Genomic DNA, 24,434 nt, shown 5'->3' on the forward strand with positions numbered 1-24,434 from the left:
AGGGTCTGGTTTCCGGACAAACACATACGATCACATCTCTGACTGCAGGTACATTTATTCAGTGCTCGCAGTGTGTTAGGTACTTTTCATATGTTCAGAGTAGGTGTCAGTTTCGGCAGGTGGGGAGACCGAGGCTGGTAGGCGATGGGTGTTGGCAGTAGAGAGACCCCTCCAGATTCACACCCAGGTCAGCCCCACATTTCCAGGGGCCTCTGCCTGGGAGAGGACACGGTCTGCCTTTTGCTCTCTTGGAGAGTTTCCAGAGGGGACAGGCCTCCCCTTCCTGCAGGAAGAACAGTCTCTCTGGTCACCCCAGGGACTCTCCCAGCCCCACTCCCCTCACTCTGCCTTCTTGGACGAGGGAGCTATTGGATGACTCCCTCACCTCGCCCCAGCCCCAGCCCCCAGGACCTTCAGCCCCTGTCCTCTGTCCTTACAGCGTGGTGACCAGCCCCATCCCCTACCCCCTGACACCAGTTGGATGGGGCTGGTTTCAGCACCCCCTGACCCTACGAAGCCCCACTCTTGCTGGGGTCTGACTCTGCTTGCCATCTTCTTGCTGGATAGATAAATGCTTCCACCTTGTTGCTGATGAATTTAGTTAAAGCCCAGCTGCAGAATGATGCTGGGGAGGTTGAAGGAAGGACACCAGAGAATGAGTTAGTTCAGGCCAGAGAACACACCCTCGTGCACTCCAGTTAATTCAATCACTCGTTTAACAAATATATATATTGAGCACCTACTATGCGCCAGTCCGTGTTCTAGGCTCAGAGGATACAGTAGTAGAAAAGACAACATAACAGTCCTGCCCCTGTGGAGTTTACCTTCTGGGGGAGTCTCCACCCCTGTGGCTGCCTCCCTGGCAGTGGCCTGGGGGCTACGTTCCAGAGCCTTGGCTTCTCTCCTTGTCGCCAAATAGCCCTCCCACCCCCCTGCCTGACCCCTCAGGGTTACTAGCTGACTATCTGGATTCACACCCCAGCTCCACCACTGAATAGCTGTGTGACCTTGGGCAAGTTACTTAATTAGCCCCCGTGCTTCATTTTCCTCATCAGTAAATAAAGGTGCAGTAGTCCCCCCTTATCCGTGGTTTTGTTTTCCCCACATTCAGCCATAGTCCAAAATATGAAATGAAAAATTTCAAAAATTAACAATTTGTCAGTTTTCAATTGCGTGGCATTCTGGGTAGTATGATACAATCGCTCGTCACCCTGCTCTGTCCTGCCTAGGATGTGAATCATTGCTCTGCCCAGTGTGGGCACACTGTGTGAAACCCTCGTCAGTCCCTTTGCGGCCCTCTCGGTTATCAGGTTGACCGTCTTGTGTGTGAGGTGTTTGTGTTCGGGTCACCCTCATTTTAGTTAGTGGTGGCCCCAGAGTGATGCTGGGAATTCAGATATGCCAAAGAGAAGGCATAATGTGCTTCCTTTAAGTGAAAAGTGCGTGTGTGGGAAAGAACGTAGCATATTTAGTGTTGGGTACTGTCCATGGTGTCTGGCATCCACTGAGGGTCTTGCAGTGCATTCGCCTTGGATAAAGGGGCTACTGTAATAGTGCCTACATTACAGGGTTGTATAGATTTCAGCGAGCGGAGTTAAAAATACTTTAACTGGTGTCTGTCTTGTACCAAGTGAGCATTTTTCAGATAGTATTCAAGTATCAACTATTTTAGCATCTATGATTGAGTACTAATAAGCCACGTCCACCTCACAGGGTGGCTGGGAGGACTGACTGAGAGGAATGGCAAAGGTTCTTTCTGGGCTGCGCCCCGCCGTGCACTCAGCGTCATTTCCCCTTCCCAGCCAGAGGCAAGAGCCTAGACCGAATTAATTAGGGATGAACGCAGCCCAGGACGCTGTATCAGCAGCCCACAGGCCCAGTCCAAAAGGCTGCCTGTGTAACGGGAAGGAGCTCTGTGATCCCCACGGGATGCTTTCTGGGTGCGATGTCTGCCACGGGAACTGGGGGCAGGGCGGGAGGAGCCCTGTGGGTGCCAGACAGCCACCATCCCCACACAGGCTGCCACCCTTCTTCCCGTTGCCCGCACCCTGCCCAGTGACGGGAAAGCCCGACCTCAGCCCCAGCTGACCTGTCTGAAGGTGGATATTGTTTCCTAATCCCCGCACGTGCCTTCTCCAGAACTGCCCTCTGGTCAGGACGAACCTCTTCAGGGAGGGAGGACATGGCAGCTGCCTCTGCACAGGAAACCCTGGCCCCCCAAGGATAAGGAGCTGTCCGGGAACCCAGATTTCACAGACAATGAGGGATGAGGGCAGCTAGTTGCCTGAAGCCAGAGGCAAAGGAATGAATCTGGCCTCCTGGAGGGCTGGCCGGGGAACGCCGAGCTCCGTCAGAGTGGACAGACTGGTTTGAGGGCACTGTTTTTTCAGCTGGTGTGAAGGGGTGGAGGTGTGCTTCGGCCTCCTTCCTGTGGCCGTTGTGGAAAGTGGGTAGGGCAACAGTGGCTTGGACTAGCTTGGACCCAGACGGGCAGGGCTCTCCTGGCTTCATTGCCTTTAGCGTCCTGACCTTAGGCTACTTAACCTCTAACCAAGCCTTAAGTCCTCATTTGTAAAGTGGAAAAAATTATAGTTTTTCCCAGCAAGATTCTGTCCTCATTAAATAAGCTAAAGGCTTGTGAAGTGCTCAGCATAACACTTGTTGCATAGTAAGCCCTCAATAAATCACAGCTGCTTTATTTTGACAGCGGCAGCAGGGAGCTCTGTACCGCCCCCACACAAGAGCTGGGCCTGGCCAAAGTGCAGGGTCTCCCTCTCGTCACTGGCCAGGGTTATAGGGAAAGTGAAAATATTGTCTTGTGTGAATCAGGGAGCCAAGTTAAAGAATCCCGTGAGTGAGCAGGGCCGCCTCCTCCTGTGAAAGCTGTTTCCCTAACCCTGGGGACAGGACACCGGGTCTAACTGGATGTTGGCCTGGCTTCCCTGCACCACGCCCCCTACCCCAGGGATGACCTCAAGCTGGTCAGCCCCTCCGTTCTAGGAGACCTCCTCCTCCCCTGCATGTGACCCTGACCATTACCAGTATGGCATCCTGACCAGAACTACAGCTACATGGGGTGGAAACAGGGAACAGATACCCCAAGTTCACATTGGGAACTTTGCTCCCGAGATGAGCTTTCCTCAGCCATCAAGTGATGCCTGGCAGAATCGCAGGAAGAGCCGGTTGGGCTAGAAATCTGCAAGCCCCAGCGAGCAGTGTCTAACGTGCAGCAGCACTCGAGTCCTGCTTCTCTCCCCAGCATTGAGATGGAGACCAGCTGGTTCCCAGGCTAATGCTTGGATTCATGGGCAGAGAGGAGGCCACCACAGGGGGCGCTGGGCCGCCCGGGGCAGGCAGCAGTGAAAGGAGGGAGGTGGAACCGTGCTGACTGGCAGCCAGGCTGTGTAGAACCTCCCCCGGTTCTGCCACTTACCCTCTCAGCCTCAATTTCCCCACCTAACAAGTAGGCATAAGTACTGCCAGGGATAGTGGTTCCTCTAGCCCTGAGAATGCCCCCTTGGCCTGTCCCTCTCTGGGTGACCTTGAGCCACAGTAGAGGTCATGTGGCTGCAGCTCCCTGACAACTCAGGGCCAGAGGCTGAGGCTGCGGGCTGTGCCCCAGAGGGTGCCCTGTCATGGGGTGAAGGGCAGGAAGCTCTGCTTTTCTGACTCAAAATCATGCCCTCTTTGGTAACTTGTTTTGCCAGCTCTTGTTTTTCACGGCTCTTTAGCATTTCGTAAATGATTCTCAAGTCACATAACACCTTGGGCAACTCTGGTTTCTCTTCAGATCATACAAATCTTTCTCCATTTAACACCTTTGGCCAGCCAGTGGTTCTCCGTGGGAGCAGTGTCGGCCGGCATGGTGGGGGCTGTCCTGTGATCGCACCGCATTCAGCCTCTGGGCCCTGCCCACTCAATGCCAGCAGCACCCCCACCGTCACCAGAATGGGTTTCGTCTCTTCACTGCTCTGACACAATCCTCCCCAAGCCCCTGCCCCCCCCCCCCCACCAGACAGCATTTCTACACACTTCCAGAATATGCCGCCACCCTCCGGTGAGAACCCCTGTTCCAGCCACGCCTTCAGCACCCCTGATGTACAGTACTCACGCTTGGTCTAAACAACTTTCTTGATCAGAAACAGACAGCCGCCGAGGACAGTCCATTCTGAGACAGCTGAACATGCCGCCCCTGCTCCCTCTTGGGCCCAGGCCTGTTGGTTGACTTGTTAGTTAACGGATCCTGTGAAGTCACCCAGGACGGAACAGAGTGCCCCCATGTGGAAGGTGGTCGTATCTTCTTAGATTAGGCCCGGTTTTCCGGGACAGATGTTTCTGGTCCCCAAACCATTGTTGCTGTGTGCGGGCTGCCTTCCCAGCCCAGCCTGGTGCCCAGTTTTGCATCCTTTGCAGATTAGACTAGTCGTCCATCTCTGTCCTCACTTTATTGTTGATGAAAATATTGATGAAGCCATGCTTTTTGCATAATAGTAGAGACCTCAGGCCGGGTTGATAGTGATCAATACTTCTAATTCTTTATCTTCTTTTGAATGGACCCAAATTAATCCCAGCTCTACCCTCATGTCTCCGTCTCGTCCACATGAATGTCTTTAAACCCATGTGTTCGGCTGCCTCACTGGATCTAGATCTACTGCATTTAGATTTCCACCCAACTGCAAGGCTTTGCAGCCCCTTTGGAGAGGGAGGTGCACGTCACTGAGCAGGACTTGTTCTTGGAGGCCCTGTGCGGGCGTTCAGGGCCCACCACTTCCTCTCTGCGTGTGCCAGACGTCCTGCTGTTGAGAAGTCTGCAGGAGTTCAGGTTGGCATTTCCAGAGTCCACCCCTTTTGTCTGGATGAGAATAGGGTAGCTGGTCTCCCGAAATCTCTTCTGTTCCCTGGGATTCTATGGAGGGGATCAGAGGCAGATCTTCCCCCGGTCAGTGGCACAGTTCCCACTCAACGGTGTCCTTGTGTGTTCTTTTCGCCACTGACAGTGAACTCTGCTCTAGTCTCCGCTCTCAGACGGACGTCTGAGTGGTTCTGTTTGCCCTGCCATCTGTTCGACATTAGGACACAGCCTCATTCTCCTGCTTCAAGCACAGATGTCATTTTTTAGGAAACCTCTTGGATATACCTTCATATTTGTTTTAGCTCTCCTGTTGGCCTACTAGTATCAACATGTTCTGGCACCTTCACATGGACATGGCCTGGCCAGCCAGACAGCCAGCTCTCTGTGGGCAGGGCTTAAGGCAGCCCCTCAGGGCCTGCAGAGAGATGCTCTGGTAATGCCGCAAGGAGGCAAGGCAGCCAGCGGTATGGTGTGAGGGCCTGTCAGACAGGCACAGCGCGGTGGAGAATTCTTTAATGTCTGCAGGTCCCTTTACACAGGCCTGCTGCGGCTGCTGCTGACTGCACGTTCCTTCAGAGCAACCTTTCCCACCGAACTTCAGTCAGTCGTGCTGCAGGCGGGTTAAAACTGTGGTTTTCCCATCTTTTTCCTGCTTCCGTCTTTCACTGTCTTCCCCCAGCCCTAGGCTTGATTTTTTTTTTTTTTACTGGGAATATGCCTGAGTTCCTGGTATCTGGACTGGATGGGAGGGACATCCATGGCCCTCCTTGGGGGCAGACCTGGAGCCCCAGACCTGGAGCAGATCCTGGCCCTTGTGAGCTGCCTTTTGGGGTCCAGGCCCTGCCATTGATAGGTTGGGTGGGGTGAGTGGGAGCAGAACTGAAGGATGAGCTGCAGGGGTGTCCAACCTGCAGCCCAGGATGGCTGTGAATGGGGCCCAACACAAGTCGTAAACTTACTTAAAACATTATGAGATGTCGTCGTGATTACGTGTCACAATGTATTTAATACGTGGCCCAAGACAACTCTTCTTCCAGTGACGCCAAAAGGTTGGACGCCCCTGGTAGAGGCAGGGTCTGGTCAAGCGGAAGCAGGTTCGGCAGCTCTCAGTGCTCCTGGGACAGATAAGGCCTCCCCTGGGGCCTGTCCCGGACTCCCCCGCTGGCCTTTCGTCCGCAGCACACAGGTGCTGGAGGCTCCGTGGGGCCTGCCAGTGCAGTTCTGAGTCACTCTGAAAAGCATACACCTGTGATCTGTCCCGTCCCACACGTCAAAGTTGCTGGGCCCGTGACTGAGATGAAGGACTCCAGAGAAGGAAGGGGGAGCCCGTAAGGGGGACGACAGTCCCAGGCACAGGGAAAAGGAGGTCTTAGAGGACAGATCCAAGAGGACACTGAGCTTGACCTTCACAGGCGTCCTGACAGCGGGGGCGAAGCGTGCATGGGGGTCCCTCCCAGGCCAGCCTTACAGTAGACACTTCTCTACGGAGAGCTGGGGGAGGCGTAAGGGTCCTCCTGTGCGCCTGCCTCACATCCGCCCTCTTCAAGAGGCAGAACAGTTCTCGGAGTGGTTCTCAGAGTGTGGTCCCTGGATCAGTAGCTTCAGCATCACCTGGGAACTTATTAGAAATGCACATTCTTGGACCCCTTCCCAGACCTACTGACTCAGAGACTCTGGTGGGGCCCAGCTGTTCATTTAACAAGCTCTCCAGGTGATTCTGGGGCATGTTGGTGAGGAGCCAGATTGCCTAGAGCTTGACTTACCATTTTCTGACTTATAATGGTGTGAAAGTGATACGCATTCTGTAGAAATATACTTTATGTTTTGAATTTTGAGCTCTTCTTGGCTAGTGATATGTGGTAGGATACTCCCTTGAGATGCTGGGCAGCAGCTGCGAGCCACAGCCCCTAGTCAGCCCTGTGATCACGAGGTCCAGCCAGTTCTCTATAGCGCACTGTGTTTTTGCTGCCAGTGGTTTTTGAATACCATGTTATGCACTTGTTTAAGGTAGGCTAGGCTAAGCTGTGATGCTTGGTAGGTTAGGTGCATTAAATGCATTTTCAATTTACGAACTTACGATGGGCTTATCAGGATGTAACCCCCTTTTAAGTCAAGGAGCAACCCTACTTAACAGCTGTGTGACCTTGACAAAATCACTTAACCTTTCTGATCCATTATAAAATGTATTGTCATCTATAAAATGGAGGCAATAATACCACTTGTTATTGTGATGATTACACGAGAATTCTTACAAGGAGTCAAATAGAGTGTTTTCACTTCAAAATCATCTGCTAGCCTGGCCTCCTTTGATCTTCACTGTCTCTCTGTTTAGGTGGTATCTGATGCTGCAGATCAGGGCGTGGCCATCACAGGGAACCAGACCTTCAACAACTGGAACTGGCCCAATGCAATGATTTTTGCAGCCACCGTCATCACTACCATCGGTAAGTCTGCAGGGACCTTCAGGATACCCGCTCCCGTGTGTTAGCTCCACAGAACATTATAGGAGTACAGTTCTGGTCCCATGGCCACGTTGAGGTAAAATTGAGTCATTTGCAGCCTGTTCTTTTGACACTTTTCCTGGTGATTTAGTAAAGTCCCCCTTGGGGACTGGTCATGCCTGGGAGTCTGTGTTCAGGAGTCCTGACCTGCTCTTGAAAGGACACGGCCTGAGAGAGCCATGCGGGAGGTTGCACGGGTTGCGCACTGTACAAACTCAGCCCGAGCTTGCTCGCCAAGCTGGGTGTCTGTTCTGGTTATCTACGGGTGGCTGCATAAGCAGCCACTTCAGAAGTTAGTGACAAAAAACATAACTTCTTATCTTTTGCCATCCCATGGGTTGACTGGTTTCAACTGGCCGGTTCTTACTGGAGGCCTCTCAGGCTGTAGCGGTCATGGTGGCCGGTGCCAGAGCTGCGTCACTGGCAGACACGCGTGATGTCTTCTTCCATCACGTGTTTGGTAGTTGAGTCTGCCCATTGGCTGGGCGCTCACCTGGGGGTGAAAAGACAATGGTGTAGTCATCTCATAATGTGGCAGCTGGGTTGCAGGAGGGAAAATCTCAAAAGCAAGCATTTCAAGAGATCACGGGGAGAAGCAGCAGTCTTTTTAGACCGGGCCTACCCATTGTTACTGGTCAAGCAAGTCACTAAAGCCCAGATTCAAAGGGAGGGGAATTAGCCACCAGCTTGACTTCAGCAGCAGCGGGGTTGCATAAGAAGGGCAGGGATGAAGAATGTCCACGTTTGGAGACCTTCTGCCACAGTGGTTCTGGGGTGTCTCCCCAGAGACGCATCTTTTTTTGGTTTGCATATGGATGTCATACAGACTAGAAGAAGACTTGCTGACAGTGGAGGCTTGGTCTGCCTTCAGCAAGATCCCAATCTGATGGCAGAGACAGCCCCATCCCATTGTAACTGTTATAAATGATCATGATCATAGTGTCATTTCCTAACTTTGGCATTAGATCAATAGGAAGTGATCTTAAGAGAATGGGCCTCCCTCCAGGTGTGTGTTTGCCGGGGGGCGAGTGGGATGGGTAGAGGCAGGGGTCACTTTGAATCTGGGTCCATTACCCCCACTGCGGCTCTGTTCTTAGCTTCACTTCTCTTCTTCCTCAGGCTACGGCAACGTGGCCCCCAAGACTCCTGCCGGTCGTCTCTTCTGTGTCTTCTATGGTCTCTTTGGGGTGCCACTCTGCCTGACATGGATCAGTGCCCTGGGCAAGTTCTTCGGGGGACGAGCAAAGCGGCTGGGCCAGTTCCTCACCAAGAGAGGCGTGAGCCTGGTATGTCCCTAACCCTGGGTGCTGGGTAAAGATGGGGGTGCTTCTGGCAGGAGATGGAGGATGGGAAGGATCCAAGACTTGGACAGAGGTATTAGATGGCCAGAGAGCAGTTTCAGAGCCCCTGCCCTCCTGGGTCGGGCTGGGAACATTGGCCCTCCCTCCTTTCCTGGGTGGTAAGCCTCCTCCGAGGTGTGGTACCCTACTGGCCTCCCCTCTGGCCGCTTTTCCAGCCCTGTGGGCGTCCCTGTCGGGATCCCCTAGTCTCCACTGCTGTCTGACTTGGACTCCCCACCACCCCATCAGCGGAAGGCGCAAATCACGTGCACGGCCATCTTCATCGTGTGGGGCGTCCTGGTCCACCTGGTGATCCCGCCCTTCGTGTTCATGGTGACCGAGGAGTGGGACTATATCGAGGGCCTCTACTACTCCTTCATCACCATCTCCACCATCGGCTTCGGGGACTTCGTGGCCGGTAAGTCATGCCCTGCCCTCTTGCCTCTGCCTCCCCACTTTCTTTGCTCCCCCAACCTCAATTCAGCTGACCTTCATGGGGACCCCTAGTAGGCATTTGTTTCCTGGGCACTTCCTCTACCCAGTGGGGTCCTTACCCCCCCTGCCAGTGGAAGGAGAAACCAAGGCACAGAGAAATTGCGGAAGACGCCTGTTTCCCTCTCTCAGGATGCGGCTTTCTTCTCCTCCTTCCCTCTCATCTTCATGTTCGTCTCCATGCTCTCCCCAGCGGGCTGAGGACCGGGAGAGACACACGCGTGCCCACCGCCTGAACTCAGGTGCACCAGCTAGGATGTAGGGCCTTCCACCTGCAGGATTTGTGCCTGTCGTTCAGAGAGCCTCTGAGCCGAGCCAGGGCCCCTCCCCCTCACAGCTGCCTTCCTTCCATCGAGCCGAGGGAGCTGTCACAGGGGCTTGGCTCAGAGGCCTGAAACTGCTCTTGCCACAGGCGGCTTAAACACAGAGAGGCCTTCTTCCAAGCTGCGTGGGCCCAGACACTCCCTCCTACCCCACCCCCTTTTTAATCCAGGCAGGAGATAGGATTCTTTGGACCCTTTGTCTGCCCGGGCACTTGGCCACTGTAGTACTTGTGCCTGTGGCCTGCATAGCATCCTGGCTCTTCATCTTCTTGACACCCTGTTTGGCCTCGGTGCCTCAGTCTTTGTTCCCCTAGTGCCTGCCGCCTTGCTCAGTTGACCTCAGCCTCTGCTCCAGGGGCCGCTGGTCTCCCCCTCCCTTTCTCAGGGGGCAGGGGCAGGTCACTCCCCTTCTGCCCCATTGTAAATGGAGACTTGGAATGCTGGGAGGGGGTGGCTAACTGGAGGAGGAATAGGAAAGAGGCCTGGACACTCCACTGACCTGGCAGATCTGGGCCTGCTGTTTTGAGAGGTAAATTTAGATAGAGGCACAACCCTGTCGTTGTGTAGCCTTTGGGGCCCAGAGCAGGTGAAGGAGAAACTTTTGTACTGGAGAAGCACAGCAGGGTATTTAAGTGTACTTTCTCGGCTCCAGCAAGATGCTAAACCTCTGCCCCAGTGTTCTTCTCTGTAAAACTGCTTTAAAAACAAAACAAACAAGCCCCCCCACCCAAGGGAGCCCCACTCCAAAGGAAGCCCCTGTTCTCCCGTCCCTTTTCCAGGTTGTTTTTAGTCTTTCAAGGGGGCGTGGGGAAGCACAGGATTCATAATGATGCAGATCAGTGTGCGGGAAGAGGAAAGTTGTACAAATCTCAGATAATCCTGGAGTGTAGGAAAGCAACCAGGACTAGGCGGGATGACCCCGGAGGGCTCCCTGGAGCAGGTGTCAGAAGCCTGGCCGTAGGAGGAACCAATTGAAGGATGTCAGAAACAGGAAATCAGGAGGCAGGCCAGACCTTACTGAAGGAGACTCAAGGCTGTCCAGAATATTTCCTCCTGGGACCAGTGCCCACAGTCCTCTCGAGCCAACCACCAGCCTCATTTCTATCAAACCAGTGAGTCTGAGTATCAGAGGCCTCTCAGGTAACTTCCACCGTGGTTTTCACTGAACCATAACATAATACACTGAAAAAAAAAGTACAGGAACAGCTAGGTGTGGGGGAAGGTGACTAACTGAAAGGCAGACATTCATGGACTGTTCCGTGAACCTCGCTTGGCCCAGCGAATCATTCTGACTGGGACAGGCCCCGCAGAGTGATGGGACGGCCCAGCTTCTAGAGCAGGCCTCCTTCCTTTCTCAGTGTGTCCCCTTCTGTGTCCTGGTGCCGCGCCCGCTCTCGGATAACAGCTTTGGCCTTTGGGTGTTTCTGGATCCCACTGACCCCTCCCCTGACCCTCTGGCCTTCCTGTGCTGTCCTCAGGTGTGAACCCCAGTGCCAACTACCACGCCCTGTATCGCTACTTTGTGGAGCTCTGGATCTACCTGGGGCTGGCCTGGCTGTCCCTCTTTGTCAACTGGAAGGTGAGCATGTTTGTGGAGGTCCACAAAGCCATTAAGAAGCGGCGGCGGCGGCGAAAGGAGTCCTTCGAGAGCTCCCCGCACTCCAAAAAGGCCCTGCAGATGGCGGGGAGCACAGCGTCCAAGGACGTCAACATCTTCAGCTTTCTGTCTAAAAAGGAAGAGACCTACAATGACCTCATCAAGCAGATTGGGAAGAAGGCAATGAAGACGAGCGGGGGTGGGGAGAAGGTCCTGGGGATGGGACCTGGACCGGTACTGGGACCGGGACACGGACCAGGACCAGGACCAGGACCCGGGCCAGGGCCTCATGGGGGCGGGCTGACAGATGTCCCCGCCTCCCTGGCCCCCCTGGTGTTCTACTCTAAGAACCGGGTGCCCAGCTTGGAAGAAGTGTCTCAGACTCTAAGGAGCAAAGGCCATGTGTCACGGCCCCCCAGTGAGGAGGCGGGGGCAGAGCCCCCCGAGGGTGGTCCCCCAGCCTCTGAGGTGTTCATTAACCAGCTGGACCGCATCAGCGAGGAGGGCGAGCCGTGGGACGCCCAGGACTACCACCCACTCATCTTCCAGAACGCCAACATCAGCTACGTGAACGAGGAGACGGGCCTCTTGGACGAGGAGACATCCAAGTCCTCGTTGGAGGACAACCTGGTTAGAGAGGAGGGGCCCCAGGAAGAGGCTGAGGCCGAGGTGCCCCTGAATTTGGGCGAGTTTCCCTCATCAGACGAGTCCACCTTCACCAGCACCGAGTCAGAACTCTCTGTGCCTTACGAACAGCTAATGAACGAGTATAATAAGGCAAACTGCCCCAGGGGCACGTGAGGTAGGGCCGGCTCCCCACTCCACCTCTGATTGCTTCCGTTACCTTTATCCTGGGGCATCCTGCCATGCCTGGGAGCCCCTGGAACTGGGAGTGGGGAGCCAGGGGCCTGTCTCACCTTTCATCCCCTACAGCTAAGCAAGGTGTGTGTGCCCAGGACAGGGCCTCTGTTCTCCAGCTGAGCGGGCACCCTGGCAGTGGGAGGCATCTGTCCTGAGCGTAGCTGGTTTATTGGATGGTTCAAAGACATGTGTGGGCTGGCAGGACTGACCTTTGCCCCATCGTACGGTTGAGAATGTCACACGGTTCTCTTAAGTTGAGGCCTCGGCCATTTGAGTTTACCAGTATTAATGAGCTGCTTCTGTGTTTGGGCTCAGCACTGAGCTAATCATTGCTGGAGGGATAACTATGGTATGGTGGGGCCAGACACTCAGGTCTCTGCTGGAGCAGGACCCTGCCCAGGGCAAGGATTTAACCACCTCCCAGTCCCTCTGTCTACCTGACTGGCCCCTACTTCAAACCTTCCAGGGAAGAGACTACCTGGGGGAAGGGAGTGAGGAGATAAAGGGCAGGTACTGCAACACTCCTGATACCAGCAGGGCCTAAGACCAGTGTGTCCCTGGGGTCCTAGACCTTGTTCATTTACTGAGACCCAGCCCAGCCTGGAGACCAGTCTCCTGTCTCTGGCACCCTTTGGCCTCCCAGGAAGTGTTGGGAGGAAGAGAAGGGGAAGGCCATGGTTACCAAGGCTGCGATGCCTGGGGCTGGTCACCAGGGAGCTGTAGGAGCCAGCTCAGTTCTGCCCCCACCTTCCTGTTTCCCTGTGCCCAGAACAAGGACCTCACCTCTCACTCCCCAGGTTGCTCTGGGCTCACAGGTGGAAATGGCCAAATATGTGAATCAGGCTCCTCCCCCTAGCCTCCTCTGTGTGTGTGTAATAAAGGATTTGTGATGGGGGGAGCAGAAGATAATGTGAAACTGTATACAGACTTTCCAGTGAGGGGCTGCAGAGTTCTTAGGCTCTCCGCGATGCACACTCTGGGGCCTGTCCCCTCTGCCATGCGCGTTTTATTATTTTTTAAATAAACTGTTGTTTTTATACACCTGGCATCTGTTGTCAGCTTTAGAGCCAAAGGGGGGGAGAGAAGGGAAAAGAGCAGAGTCTGAATCTTTGGGACGTTCCCTATTTAGACTCTTACCTCCCAACTCAATTGGGCCTTTCTCAGTGACCTCGGCCAAGGTCATGAAAGAGTCCCTACATGGACTGGCGGGTGAGCAAATTGGGAGGGCACCCGTCACAGGCAGTGGATACTGGGCAGGAGGTGGGTGACCACCCTTGATCCCAGCTCCCTCTCTGCCTCTTAGTCCCCTCCCCAATACTGGGGGCCAAGCAAAGCCAGAACCCACCCCCCACACACATGAAGACTGTGATAGGCACATGTGTCCAAACCCCCGCTCATCCTGTAACCAGGGATGTGCCGGCTGGACAGTGGGGGGAAAAGCAGCGGCATTCTATTCTGTGAAATGTTTTAAATGCTCATCTTAGTTGCCTCACCCCACCTTGCTGGGGTATCACTGGCTGTTCTGGAATCACACACACACTATGTACACACTGGTAATGATGTCAAATGTAATTTATTTTAACATTTTTACAATAAAACGTGAGATGGACAGGCCAGCCTGGCGTGTGCTGTGTGGGGTGCAATGTGGTGAGGCAGCGCTGGAAGACCGGGGAGCACTGAGGATGGCCTTGGGGTCTAGGGGAGAAATGGGGTCTTGGCATCTGGGAGGGAGGGAAAACGGAAAGGTCAGGTGATGGAGGAAGAGCAGGCTACCGAAGATGAGGTGGGCAGAACAGGCCTCTGGGAGGAGGTGGTAGCGAACTGGTCTGAATGGGGCAGGGGAGACCTCTGCAGAAGAGGGTCCGAGAACCAGGAGGGAGGGAGAGGGAGAGGCGTGAATAATGGTAAACTGGTGGCACCCGTCTGCTCGGCACTGGTGTACGTGCTGGAACTCGGCGATATGTGAATGAACTCGACTGGGCTTGCAACAGCTCTGTGGAGTGGGTATTACATCCCCACTTTTACAGGTGAGGAATCAGTCCCTGAGAAGTGACTTGTGCAAGATCTCAGCAGGTGGGGAGCCTGGATTCAACCCGCACGGCCCCGCTCAAGTGAGGAGATCAGTGTCTTCTCTGACTGACAGTTCCAGGGCTTTCCTCACAACGCCACGGGCCAGTTACAGTTTTGAGTCTGTTGGGGGAAATGAAAAGTTCTGTGACTTCAGGAGTGAACCACATTTTTCGTGAGGGTGCAGATGGTTTACAGGGACCATTGTTTAAAATACCAACCAATTATTAATTACTTGATAACATCCCTCCCCCTGCCCAAACATCTCCACACACTTTCTCTCTTCCTCCTGTTCTCCCCTCCCCCTCACCCCCACCTCCACCCCCACAGGTCTAAGGTTCTTTGGTTTTGTTTTAGCCCCTTTCAGCCTCAAGGAGACATTTTTGTCGCACTAAGCTACCTTTATTTTGCACTTCGCCATTTCACAAAGTCCTTCAACAAGTACAGCTCGGAGCTTCCCTCTGACACTGGTCATCCAGCCCTGTTAGCAGTTAAGGAGATGACAGCTGGGGCAGTTTCGAAGAATTGTGCTCATTGGTGATAAGGCACAAACAGGAAGTTGGGGTGGATGTGTGGTCCTGGCCACTGGCTAAGATTAGTTGGGAGCTTTCTAAGCAAAAGTTCTGGAAATGGTGGAGAAAAGCAACGAGAGCAGAGGATGGGGCCTGGGAGGCACCCCAGGTTCGTGAGGGATCAAGAGCATAGGAGGGGCACTGTGCAGAGGGCACAGTCACGTCACAGGTCCTGTCGAGGGATGGAAGGAAGAAGATGTAGCTTGGGAGTCAAGGGAGATGGCCCTGGCAGGAAAACCCCTCTGCTGACACCAGATTCATAACCCAGGTCAGTGAGACCTGGGTAAGTGAAACCTACAGGCTCATGGGGTACATCGCTCAACCCCCAGAGGTCCATGGGGCTCCAGGGCAGCACCCCCACTCCTGTGGGCCCTCTCCCAGCGGCTTCCTGGCCCCAGGCCCTCCCTGATTCCTCCCAGAAGCCTCCCTGCCCTCGTAGTGAACTGGTGCCCTGCACTCCACAGTTACCACCTGGACTCCCCATTCATTTCTTCAGCTAATGTTCACTGAGCACCTACTATGTACCAGGCTCTGTTCTGTGCACTTGGAAAACAACTTTAAAATGGACAAAAATCTGTGCCTTCATGGAGCTTATGGTCTAGCTCCCTCCTCTCTCATTTCTGGCCATTTCTCATAAATACAAATGCTTTGTACTTATATCCAGTCCAAGCCTTCTTCACTCTTGTCTCTTCTATTTTGTCTTTTAATCCTCATGACAGTTATTTTTTGCAAATGCAAACTATTCATCAGCAGCAAAACAGCTTCCCTGGTTTTCATTACCATTCCTGTCTTCCCTCCAGAAGTTCCTAATCTGATGGGGGAGACAGGCTCAGAAAGCCCACAGTCTGGTGGAGGAGACAGTTCTTACCCCCAGAGTCTGCAGTCTGAAGGGGGGCAGAGCACAGAAATAAATAAACAAGCACGAACTCGGTGTCCCAGCTGGGCCTCTGCCCTCCATTTCATTTCGATCCTGGCGGAGTCAGCTCCCTGCCAGGACTGACAGAAAGAAACTGGGGTGTCTGGGTTTCAACCCCCCCTACTGGAACGGACCAGTGTGGATTATCCTTGGCACCACTGCATGGGAGCTTCCCAGAGCCCGGGACAGACTGAGGGGGAAGGATGAGGTAGGCAGAGTTTTGCTGCTGTGGGTGGGGTCTCCTGAAATAGTTCAGCCCTGCCAATTAAGCTCTCCACCCTTGAAATAACAGGTCCCCAATTTCCAAACTCATGCACAACTGGTCCAGATGCCAGTTTGTGTATTGCCAGGATGTGTTTGCGCAACAGCGAGAGTGCCTCCCCAAATCTCTGCCCCTTCTCTCCATCCTGGCCACCATCCTGGCCACCATCCAGGTCACTCCAGCCCCTCTCCTGGATTCCCACAGCGACACAGGGCCTGGCACCTAGAGGGGGCTCCAAGCGTTTGTTGAATGAATGAATGAGCCTTATTAGGTGGTCGCCCTTACACCTGGCCAACACTGTAACCAGTGGTGTGTATCCTAAATTCAGATCTGATCCCTTTATCCCCTGCTTCAGAGTCCTTAGGGGCTTCCATTGCTCTTCTCAACCCACTTCTTTCTCCAGCCTCATCTTCTACCCTCCTCCACATTTTTCTGCCCACAGTTAAGTTTCTCAAATGAGCCAGGCCTCCCCAAGGCCATGCAGTTTACTCTGCCAGGCATATGCCCTGCCAGTCTCCTGGCTAAGTTCTAAGGCCTGTTGGAATTCAAGGTGAACATAAGCTTCTCTGGGAAGAGTCCCACAATTATCTGCCCCACCCCCACTCCGGATTTCACATCAGTTGTCCCTCCTCTGTGCCCAGAGCATCTTCCCCAGCAAGCCCGCTGCTTCCGTGCCATTTCTGGCTGCCCGTCTGCTGGTCTCACACTACGCCCCCACCTGGGAGCTCGGAGGGAAGAGGTTGTGGCTGGCTCACCTCTGGATCCCTACCTCTGGGCCTAGCATGGAGGAGAGCTCAGCTGTTCAGTGTTTACCGAATGGAGGGTGAATGAACCCGAGTCCTGGACTCTCTTATTGGTAACTCAGTTCCTCTCTTCCCAGGGCAGAGGCCAAATCCAGAGACAAGGTTTGGCTCACAAGAGCAAGCCTCAGCAAAGCTAGGTGGATGATCTTAAGGGACCTTGTCCCAGGCTGTGGTGGCCTGATGAGTCACCTAAATTTGTTAAGTCACTCAAATGTGGCGGGCAGGACAGGGACACAGCACACCTTATTTCTCCACACGCCAGAAAACACCTCTGTCCACACCCCCTTTGGTATTGCCTCACACCATTCTGCCCTCACCTCTCGCCCTCTCCTAGGCAGCCCAGTTACCACTCCCTGATGACCTGGGGGGGGGGGATCTCCCACCCCAGTGGTCCCCAGTCCCCGTGCTTCCCTCCCAAGTACCTGTGCTCGAAGTGACCACTCACCTCAGCTCCCAGTGGCTAGTTTACGAAGCCCTTTCACAGCCACTCCCTCAGGATTACTCAAGAGGCTTGGGTGCAATATTTTATAACCCCCATTAAGGGGTTTTTTTCAAACAAAGAGACTGGGTGTCTTGGTTTGGTTTCTCAGGAGAGGAAGGACAAAGACCAGAACTGGGGGCTGTTTGGAGGAAGTAGCAGAGGGGAGAGGGAAATATAAATGGGGAAATAGTGACAAGCACTTCAGGGGACATTGTTGAGCTCGTCCACTGTGGGCATCTGGGCCTCTGTCCTGCTGGGAATCCCCTAAAGAACCTGTCCGATATATAGGTCAGAATTTTTCCTCTGAAGGGCAGGGGACCTGCACGTACCCACCAGTTCCTGCCCTCATTGCTCAGGGTTGGCCCCAGGGGGCACTAATTCCCTCCTTCTTCCCACACATGCTTGATGTGACAGACTGTTGTCAACAGCCACGACAGCATCTCCCATCCTACGTGCTGGTCAGCACGTGACCTCGTCACTCCCTCAGCAAGAGGTGGAGTCTGTTCTTGCATGTGGGCTAGCCCTGGGACTGTTGTGATCAAGAGAATAATGTGCAGGTGACCTTCTGTGCTTTCTGAACCCACGTGTCAAGAAGGCCTGGCAGCTTCTGCTTTTGTGTTGTTGGGGAAGCCAGACACATGTAAGAAATGTGAGCACCTTGAGACTCATGCTCTGAAGGACCAAACCAGTCAGGTGGAGGAGCCATGTGGAGAGAGAACTTGCGCAGCCAGGGCGCCATCCTGGGGCACCCTGCCCAGAGGAGGCCAAGAGTGCAGAGCCCAGCCATCCCCCCACGGCAGACCCATGACCAAAAACTCGGTGGGTGTGGTGTTAAGCCTCTACGTTTTGGGGTATCTTGTTAAACAGCAACAGACAACGGGAACCCTGGCTGGGCTTGCCCTGAGCTAAGCGAGCTTCTGCCCCGTTTCAGAGAGAGCTCTGAGGTGGAAAAGCAGAGAGGCACAGAGGTGCTCGGAGCAGGCAGTCGGCAGCACCCCTGGGCTGTCTGCGGGAGCTGCACCGACAGCCAAAGAGGACCGAGGGAGGGACACAAACAGCATTTACTGCCCTGGCACTAAAACTCCCTCAAGTGGCAGAGTAGAGACCAAATGCCACCAGGTCTTCTAACTCTTTACCCAAGATCAAAGTTTTTCAAGATACCAAAGTCCCCTTTTACTCTGGGGGGGGCACTCCTCTCTGCTGTGTTTAAACAGTGCCATAGGCCTGGAGGATGCTACCATCAGGCCATGTGGCCTAAACCGTCACACCTGCCACTTGTGGGATACAGGCACTGGCCAGGACACTTTATGCCCGTGATCTCATTTAGTCCCCACAGCACTGTGAGGTCAGTACTCTGATCCCCATTGGGAAGCCAAGGCTCGGAGTGATTAAGGAACTTGCCCAAAAGTCACACAGAAGTGGAGCCTGGGCTCTAACCTGAGAACCCAGAGCCTGTACTATTAATAAGCATACAAGCCTGTGTTATTGAGCAGAATGAGTTTGTTCACCCGGCGCCAAAAGAGCCAGCAGAGCCAAACACTAAACACTGAGAACTGCAGTGGAGAAATACTGGCTATTTTATGGATGAGTGGCACCATCCAGAAGAATGGGAAGCTAATGCCCAAAGCCCCAACTCCCTGATGGCGTATAGGTTACAGATTATATAGGGCAAAATCACAAAACACCGTGGGTTAGGGGTTCAGGTTGTGATAGGAGCTGATTGGTTGAAGGCAAGGCAGGGATAATAAGTCATTTCTTGAGGAGAGTTCTGAGGTCTGTTCTGCCACCCCTCTGACTGGTCTCATGGGAAAGTAGCCAGGGGGTCATTCCACCTTAGGGCTCAGGAACTGAAACATAAAACTTAGGTCAAGATGTTATCAGTAGCCTACCAGAAGTCCGGAACTTGTCATCATTAGTCAGGTCCCGGCTACTGTCTTCTGCTACCTTGGGATTTGCTGATTACTAGTGGGGGCGGGGGGAGGGAGGGCCATCTCTGAGGGGCATATACAGAGAGAGATATGATTTCTAGAGCTAGGATCTAAAGCTAAATTTAATCCAAGTCCTAAAGACCCTTGGTTTCACCTGCTGGAGAGAGCCTTTCCTGCTCAAGGGCAAGAGAACCCAGAGAGGCCGCCTGGACTGCAGTTTCCTGCCACTCCTCATTGGAAGACAGTGAGGTGAACTAGTCAGCGGATCCCTGCCCTGCAGGGGCTACTCAGGAATCACCAGGGGATTCCTGGGCTCCGCCTCTGGAGATACTGATCCAGTAGGTCTGGCACAAAACTCAGAAGTACCCAGGTTCCGGGGAATGCCTGGCTGGAGAGCTCAGAAGTCAGGAGAGCACAGTGAGAAGTCAGGTCTCACTGTGTTCCTGGCATCCCCTGCCAGTCCCTCTCTGTCTGTGTTTACCTCCAGACATGGTCAACTTTCTTCTCATTCTTTAATTCCTCCAACTGCCCTCTGGCCAGCTGAGCTGATATGCGTGGTGTTGACATCACATTCTATTAAGTTCGGATGGCCCGTATTTGTTGAGTGTCTCTTAGGTTGCCCAGAACACCTGTTACTGGTAACCAAGGAGGAATAAAATCAAAGAACAATTAGGCGATCGGGCCTTCACCTCCGTCTCTCTATCCACTCCGGTTCCCACCCTCAGCAGGTTCTGACCCACTGCTCTGGAGCCCATTCATACCAGCTCATGAGAGCCCATGGTTAAAATTTCAGAAATTTTACAAGCTGGTTGCATTAAAAATTAAGTTACACAAACATACAATTAAATTGTATTAAGAATAAAGGTGGTAAATACTCAAAACTCATTATTTTCTAGTTACTTCATATGTTATGACTACCCATGCTTTGCAATTATTTGCATCTACTGTAGGTGGAAATACTACACAATGGTATCTTACTACTGTGTTTCTCTTCCTAGCTTCATGTTCTTTGACAGCTTGTTGGTAGCTCAGCATCAGCCACAATGGCAGTATTTATACCACAAAAATGGTCAAACACCACAAATTAAGGTTCTCTCCTCCCCAGAGAGCCAGATGGTAAACACTGACCAGAACATCACTGCACTCACCTTCTTCTGGACTGGCTGTGTGGCCTGAGTGGGGAGGGGGCAGCGAGGTTTTGCCCACCTTGGAAAAGAGAAGCAGTGTCTAGGTTTCAGGGGGAACTTATTTCATAAAGTTGTCACTTGAAAACTCCCTTGGGCCCCTGAGACTGGTGTTGACTTGGGGTGAGGATTCAAAGCTTGTGAGAGCTGACCGTGAGGGTAAGAAGTGTGCAGGTTACACAGGTACCTGCCCCACGTATGTACATGGAAGCTCTTGGGTCATCCTCCAAACTGGAGGCAGAAAGGGGACCCTAGGCCTTGTGTAGGAGGCACTTCTGCCTTCAGCTGGAATTCTCAGACCGCCCAAAGCCTGGTCCGGAAGCTGCCTTGCACTCTGCCCAGCTGCACTGTGGCTTCAGCTAAGTCCCTACCCTCTGGGTTTCTTACAATTAAAGGGGAGACCCTCTTAGCAAACACTGGGTCTGACAACTGGATCATGGAGATTAGGTGAGTTGGGACCCAGACTAAGGCTGCAAGGATCAAGATGCCAAGCAAAACCACCTGCTAGCACACAGGATTCTATGCCTGATGTGAGCCAACACAGGAGGGAGTCTAAAGCCTTCCAGCAAGTCCCCACCCCCAGTGCATGGGAGGAGGTGACTCCATGCAGGCTGTCCATGGCCCAAGTCAAGTGTGTGCTTCAGAGGTCTGGTGCTCCTCAGCCCCACCCCAGAATCCTCCCAGCAGTGAGCCAGCCATAATAGGGCCCACCCCTCGGGACAGGCACTGTCCTGCTGGCCACTGAGCATGTTCTGGGCTTGAGAGCCTCTTGTCATGCTGTCCCTTTAACAAACACAACTTTTATGACCACTTGCGTTGTGACAGGCTCTGTGCTGGGCACTTCACAAGAGGATCCAGGGAAAAGGTTTCCCTTTCTTTATTCTCTTCCACTCTCATCCTCTATGTGTGCATTGGTAGTAAGAAGTGGAAGGAGAGGTCATGTGGGGTTGGTACTGGGGATCCTTAGTGGCCCACATAGAACTGCCGGGTGCTAGTCCAGGTTCTCTAAGAAGCAGGTGCCATGGTTGGATTCAGGCAGGAAGTATTGGATTGGAGGAAGCAGCTGTGAGAAGTTAAGAGCATCATCTGACCATGATGCAAGTCCAATCCTGAGTGATGGTGGGATGTGGGGTCAGGCGGAAACATCCTAGGCAGCCATGCAGGCTAAGGGAGGTCGGGCTAGGCTTTTGGGGGGTTCTCCAGTGAAAGGCAGCTCAGTTGAATCCTGGGTATTCCGCTCCCTGTGTCACTGGCCAGAACAGCCCATGGTCTGGGCACAAACTTGGCAATGGATTTCAGAGGCAGCAGCTGGAGCTTTCAGTCAGTCATGCTCCTGGCGGTTGGAGATGTGTGGGGTGCACTTTCATGGCTGCCACAATTTTGGGGAAGTAGAAAATATGCTCAGGTAGAAATCAGATGGTAGAGAGCAGAGAAGAAAAAGAAACACACAGAGAAAGGCAGAGAGGCACACGTGCGTGCATGTGTGCGTGTGCATGCGTGCGTGCACAACATTAAGCCAGAGAGAGAGAGGCACTGAGGGTAACAGAAGGTCAGAGAGATATAGACAAGAGAAACAGAGAAGAATAAATACCAGAGAAGATACATTCCTAGCCCCAGGTGTCTCTACAAGGAGATGCGGGTCTAACCTCTGGATTTCCTTGGGATAACCTGCTGAATCCTGACCATGAACTTCTTTGCTTGAGTGAGCTAAAGTGGTGTCTGATTCTTACCATGCAAAGAGCCCTCACAGCAGCACCCCCAATACTCAGCCCCAAAGACCTGACCTGTCATCCCAGAAGAGGCACCCCAAGACTAGAGTGCCTAGTTAATGAGAAGTTAATTCTTCATGCCCCTCCTCAACTGGGTGGCCTGGTTCTAACTAACCTGGAAAGATCCTCTGAGCAGCAGCACCAGCCCTTTAAGGTTTTCTTCTCTGTTCTTCTCTACCAGGCAGATTTGTGACTGCTAGCTCTAGACGGTACATGGGTGTCTGTCTCATCTCCCCGGTGAGCAGGTAGGGTACAGACTGTTCTTGGGCTGCCTCAAATTCCAGGCTCAGCCTTCCCCTAGCTAAAAACCTTCACTTCACTTATCTGACCCAGTTTCTTCATAGGAAAAATGGGGACCATAACCTACCTGACAGGTTAGCATGTAAGGCACATGGCATTACTCCATGTACCTATCTGTAGAAATAACAGATACACTACTGTCATTCTTTTCATGCTAGGAAACACTTCATGATGACTCATAGAAGTTCCAGGGAGAACTGTGACTGGACAGAGGTTATTTTCCTCTGCAGACCCTGACAATTCAGTGCTCTCTCTACGGCCCCCTCGTGGAGACATTAGATAGCAATGTACCTGGGATTTACCTGAGAGTAGGTCTCATATGAACAATTCTTTGCATTCACTAGTGCTTTCCAGTTCTCTGTCTCCCTTAATACTCTCAACAACCTAATGAAAGGGAAAATATGCAATCTTGTTTTAATGTAAAAATCTGGTGGGTTTACTGACTTGTCCAAGGTCAGAGAGCTACTGAAGGAAAGACCCCCAAGATCTCATCCCACTTCCAGGCCCCACGGGAGTCAGAGATTTCAGGGAATCCAGCTTGGTTCAACTACAGAAAATGCTCTGAGATTCCTCCTTAACTGGTAGCACACCCTTCTTCCAGTCTCTTTCCACCTCTGGTTCCAAGCTCCCCAATAACCCAAAACCTATCTCTCAACTCAGAACCAAATGTTGGCTGCAGGGAATTTATTCCCTCAAGAAGAAACTATTGAGCACCTTTTATGAGCCAAGTACCATGTTGGCCATTGAATATTGGTGATAATCTACTGATGGATCTCAACCCTGGCTGCATATTAGAGTCAGGGGAGCATTTTCAAAGTATGTCACCCAGGTTCTACAGCAACTAATGAAATCAGAACTTCAGCAGAAAGGGGTGGGAGAGGGGAGGAAGGCCAGTTATCAGAATGTTATTTTAAAACTCTCTAGATGACTTAATGTGCCCTCAGGGTTGAGAACCTCCAATCTACTTGAAACATAGCTCCCGTCATGTTACAGAGGAATAAACTGAGGCCCACAGAGGGGTAGTGCCTGGTGCGAGCCACAGATCTGAGCCTGGTTCTTCAACCTTCAAACTTCCAGTGTCCTTTCTGAAGGTACTTGGTAAATATTTGCTGAAAGTATCTATGGATAAATGTGGAGTGGGAGCCAGAGAAAGGTGGTGAGTGTAGTAGATACATTTGAGATGCTTTCCCCACCCACAGTCCTTCCTGAAGAAGAAACAGCCTCTCTAGGTAGCTGTCTTTGAACCATGTGACCCACCTTGGCAAAGCTGATTGGACTAGAAGGGGAAACCTGAACCATAATGGACCAATGAAATGACCTGATGAGGCATTTAAAATTAAGATATTGAGAGAGTGGGCCAGTAAACTGTGGCGAGCTGAACCGGAAGATCATGGAGGCTTGGGAGTGATGGTAGGCATTGGGATCATGTATGAGCCAGGAGTAGGGAGAGGAAGAAGGTGTACAGTGAGAAGTAGGAGGATCAAGAAGATACATAGCAAGAGTGACAGTGACAAGGGATTAGTCAGGCCTTGGTTCCCTTGAGAACTATTTTCTTACATTGACCCTCACCTTTTATGACTAGTGAGTTTCTTGATACCCGAAAGGCCTTGTCCATGGGAACAGTCCATGCAAAAGCCTTTAGCTGCCAAAGACCTTTAGGTATCCCTCACTTTGCCCCTGACCCCCAAAAGTGTCCCACTGAAGAACTGAGGTTCCTGTCATTCAAAGTACTCAGGCAAATGGTTGGTATCTACGTCTTTGAGATATTGGCAAGTTGATCTCATAGGTCTTGTTAAATCACATGATTCTGAATTTTCACAATGGGCAGGCAGAGGGGTATTTTAAGATTGTTTTTTCTCCTTCTCAGTGCCCAGTGCCCCATGTGTGACACCTGGAACCTGGCAAGGAAGCCTGTACCCCTGGGGATGGGAGTGGGGCACACAGTAAACAAAGAACACAAGAAAGTTCCTCTGACCCAACACGCACATCCCCATGGTGGAAGAATGGCAGGGGTGTCGAAACAATGGGAGCCTATGAGTCATGGGGGTAGCCCGGATAATGTGGCTTCAAAAAAGCTCCCTCTAGCCTTGTCCAGAGGAGCTTACGTAGGCAGCTGACAGGCAGTGACATTTGGAATGACCCTCAGTTCTGGGCAATCATTTGCCCTACCCTGGATGACCTAGGTT

At 52.7% G+C, this 24,434-nt stretch overlaps 1 protein-coding gene across 2 annotated transcripts in view; it reads left to right on the forward strand.

Annotated features, from left to right (window-relative positions):
- Positions 1-13,007, forward strand: part of KCNK5 (potassium two pore domain channel subfamily K member 5) — a 35,876-nt gene extending 22,869 nt beyond the window's left edge. For both annotated transcript variants that reach the window (XM_037146203.2, XM_037146204.2), the window contains exons 2-5: positions 7,185-7,296; positions 8,473-8,639; positions 8,943-9,111; positions 10,987-13,007. In XM_037146203.2, the coding sequence (XP_037002098.2) occupies positions 7,185-7,296; positions 8,473-8,639; positions 8,943-9,111; positions 10,987-11,906 (1,368 nt within the window). In that variant the 3' untranslated portion in view covers positions 11,907-13,007. The remainder of the gene's footprint in view (positions 1-7,184; positions 7,297-8,472; positions 8,640-8,942; positions 9,112-10,986) is intronic.
- Positions 13,008-24,434: the final 11,427 nt, after the last annotated feature.

The sequence above is a fragment of the Artibeus jamaicensis genome, unplaced genomic scaffold (assembly GCF_021234435.1).
Source record: "Artibeus jamaicensis isolate MK-2021 breed Jamaican fruit bat unplaced genomic scaffold, CSHL_Jam_final contig_1803, whole genome shotgun sequence".
NCBI lineage: Eukaryota > Metazoa > Chordata > Mammalia > Chiroptera > Phyllostomidae > Artibeus > Artibeus jamaicensis.